Source organism: Palaemon carinicauda, chromosome 36, assembly GCF_036898095.1.
Source record: "Palaemon carinicauda isolate YSFRI2023 chromosome 36, ASM3689809v2, whole genome shotgun sequence".
In the NCBI taxonomy this organism is placed as follows: Eukaryota; Metazoa; Arthropoda; class Malacostraca; order Decapoda; family Palaemonidae; genus Palaemon; species Palaemon carinicauda.
In genome coordinates this window covers 41,289,575-41,292,074 of record NC_090760.1, presented here as the reverse complement: position 1 = coordinate 41,292,074, position 2,500 = coordinate 41,289,575, and the positions used below count along the sequence as shown (strand labels likewise).

Genomic DNA, 2,500 nt, shown 5'->3' with positions numbered 1-2,500 from the left:
CCATTCCCTTCATGGGGTACTTCTATAGCTACTCCCATTACCATATTGTAGTACTTCTAATACTACTGCCATTACCATCATGTAGTACTTCTATTACTACTGCCATTACCATCATGTAGTACTTCTGTCTCTATTCCCATTACTATCATGTAGTACATCTGTTACTACTGCCATTACTACCATGTAGTACTTCTATTATTACTGCCATTACCTTCATGTGGTACTTCTATTACTACTGCCATTACCATCGTGAAGTATTCCTATTACTACTGCCATTAGCATCATGTAGTAATTTTATTACTACTGCCATTATCACCATGTAAGACTTATGTTACTATTGCCGTTACCACCATGTAGTACTTCTCTTACTACTGCCATCACCATCATGTAGTATTTTTATTACTACTGCCATTACCATCATGAAGTATTTCTCCTACTACTGCCATTACCATCATGTAGTAATTTTATTACTACTGCCATTGTCACCATGTAAGACTTATGTTACTACTGCCGTTACCACCATGTAGTACTTCTCTTACTACTGCCATCACCATCATGTAGTTTTTTTATTACTACTGCCATTACCATCATGTAGTATTTTTATTACTACTGCCATTACCATCATGTAGTATTTATATTACTACTGCCATTACCATCATGTAGTACTTATATTACTACTGCCATTACTCTCATGTAGTACTTCTATTACTACTGCCATTATCACCAAGTAGTACTTATATTACTACTGCTATTGCCACGATGTAGTACTTCTATTACTACTGCCATTATCACCATGTAGTACTTATATTAGTACTGCCATTGCCACGATGTACTACTTCTATTACTACTGCCATTATCACCATGTACTTCTATTACTACTGCCATTATCACCATGTAGTGCTTATATTAGTACAGTACTGCCATTGCCACGATGTAGTACTTCTATTACTACTGTCATTATCACCATGTACTTCTATTACTACTGCCATTATCACCATGTACTTCTATTACTACTGCCACTACCGCCATGTAGTACTTCTTTTACTACTGCTGCTACTGCCAACTCTCTTCGTGTTGCATTCACTGCTATTAATTCAGAGATGAGCTTTTGGTGAGATTTAATATTAGCGTTTGTATGATTTAGTCCTGGACGAAAAATTCGCTCCGTAATGAAATAGAAAACGGTCAGAATGAGTGGGAGGTTTTCTGTTGGTTTAGATGGCAATAGAAGAAGAAGACAAACTGATAAGTTTAGTTATCATTTACTAAACATAATAAAATAAAATATAAAAATAAGTATTGTGAGAAAATTGATCGATCTACTTTTGATTTCAGTCATTTAGGGCTGGGATGGAGAAGGGTGAGAGGGAGGGTTGGCGGAGGTACGATAACGTCCCCAGCGGTTAGAGATCTCTAGCACATTTGCAACGGCTGGAGAGAGAGAGACAGAGAGAGAGAGAGAGAGAGAGAGAGAGAGAGAGAGAGAGAGAGAGAGAGAGAGAGAGTTAAAACTCAGCTAGATATTGGTACTTTAGCCCTTAGCATTTACTGTTCTCTCTCTCTCTCTCTCTCTCTCTCTCTCTCTCTCTCTCTCTCTCTCTCTCTCTCTCTCTCTCTCTGAGGTATATAGATTAAAATCCCAGTTATAATTAATTTTTAAGAATTTGAATGTAATTATAAAAACGACATTCCTAATAAGATACAAAAGAGCGAAGAGTAAATGAAGATACAGCCATTTGAAATATAGAAATAAAAAAAAGAACGATTCTTACGTCTGGCAGCGTCATTGAATTGAGTGACGTCACATTGTATTGATTGCCAAGGGGTTAGTCTGGGCGGTAACAGCGCCGTACGACATTTCAAGTCGGTCCCCCTAATTCTTCTTTTCGAAAATTGAAAAAGGAAAGATATTACTTTTATTTGGAAAAATAACTTGATAATCTTACAATATTCTTGGTGGTTCTGAAGAGAGAGAGAGAGAGAGAGAGAGAGAGAGAGAGAGAGAGAGAGAGAGAGAGAGAGAGAGAGAGAGAGAGAGAGAATTATATTCTATATTGGTACGAGCATTCTCTCCTAGGGTTATATGAACGAAAGGGTGAACTAACAGAAATGGTGTGATTCTATGCTAACAGATATTGAGATATTGTGTATTTACACACACACACACACACACACACACACACACATATATATATATATATATATATATATATATATATATATATATATATATATATATATATATATATATATATATATATATATATATATATATATACACGCCTGAACGTCGTGAAAGGATTCTTGCATTGCTATGATAAAAAAGCTGTACTAGCTAAGGCCACCCATATTAGGTTTGTGAGTGATCAGGCAAAAGTCTCCCACCATCACCTACTCCGCACTAGGTCAGTGTGGCGATGAAAACTGGCCAAACCCCAGACATGAATAAAGACATGTCTGAGTCCTTTGCCCTGCAATGGACTAGCAACAGCTGCATTCG

The 2,500-nt window shown here is 36.8% G+C and overlaps 1 protein-coding gene across 1 annotated transcript in view; it reads left to right on the top strand.

Moving 5' to 3' along the window:
* The first annotated feature begins 965 nt into the window (after positions 1-965).
* The window catches only part of LOC137628590 (regulating synaptic membrane exocytosis protein 2-like), a 76,490-nt gene continuing 74,955 nt past the window's right edge, over positions 966-2,500 (top strand). Inside the window, exons 1-2 of the mRNA XM_068359744.1 lie at positions 966-1,111; positions 1,336-1,402. Of these exons, the coding sequence (XP_068215845.1) occupies positions 966-1,111; positions 1,336-1,402 (213 nt within the window). The remainder of the gene's footprint in view (positions 1,112-1,335; positions 1,403-2,500) is intronic.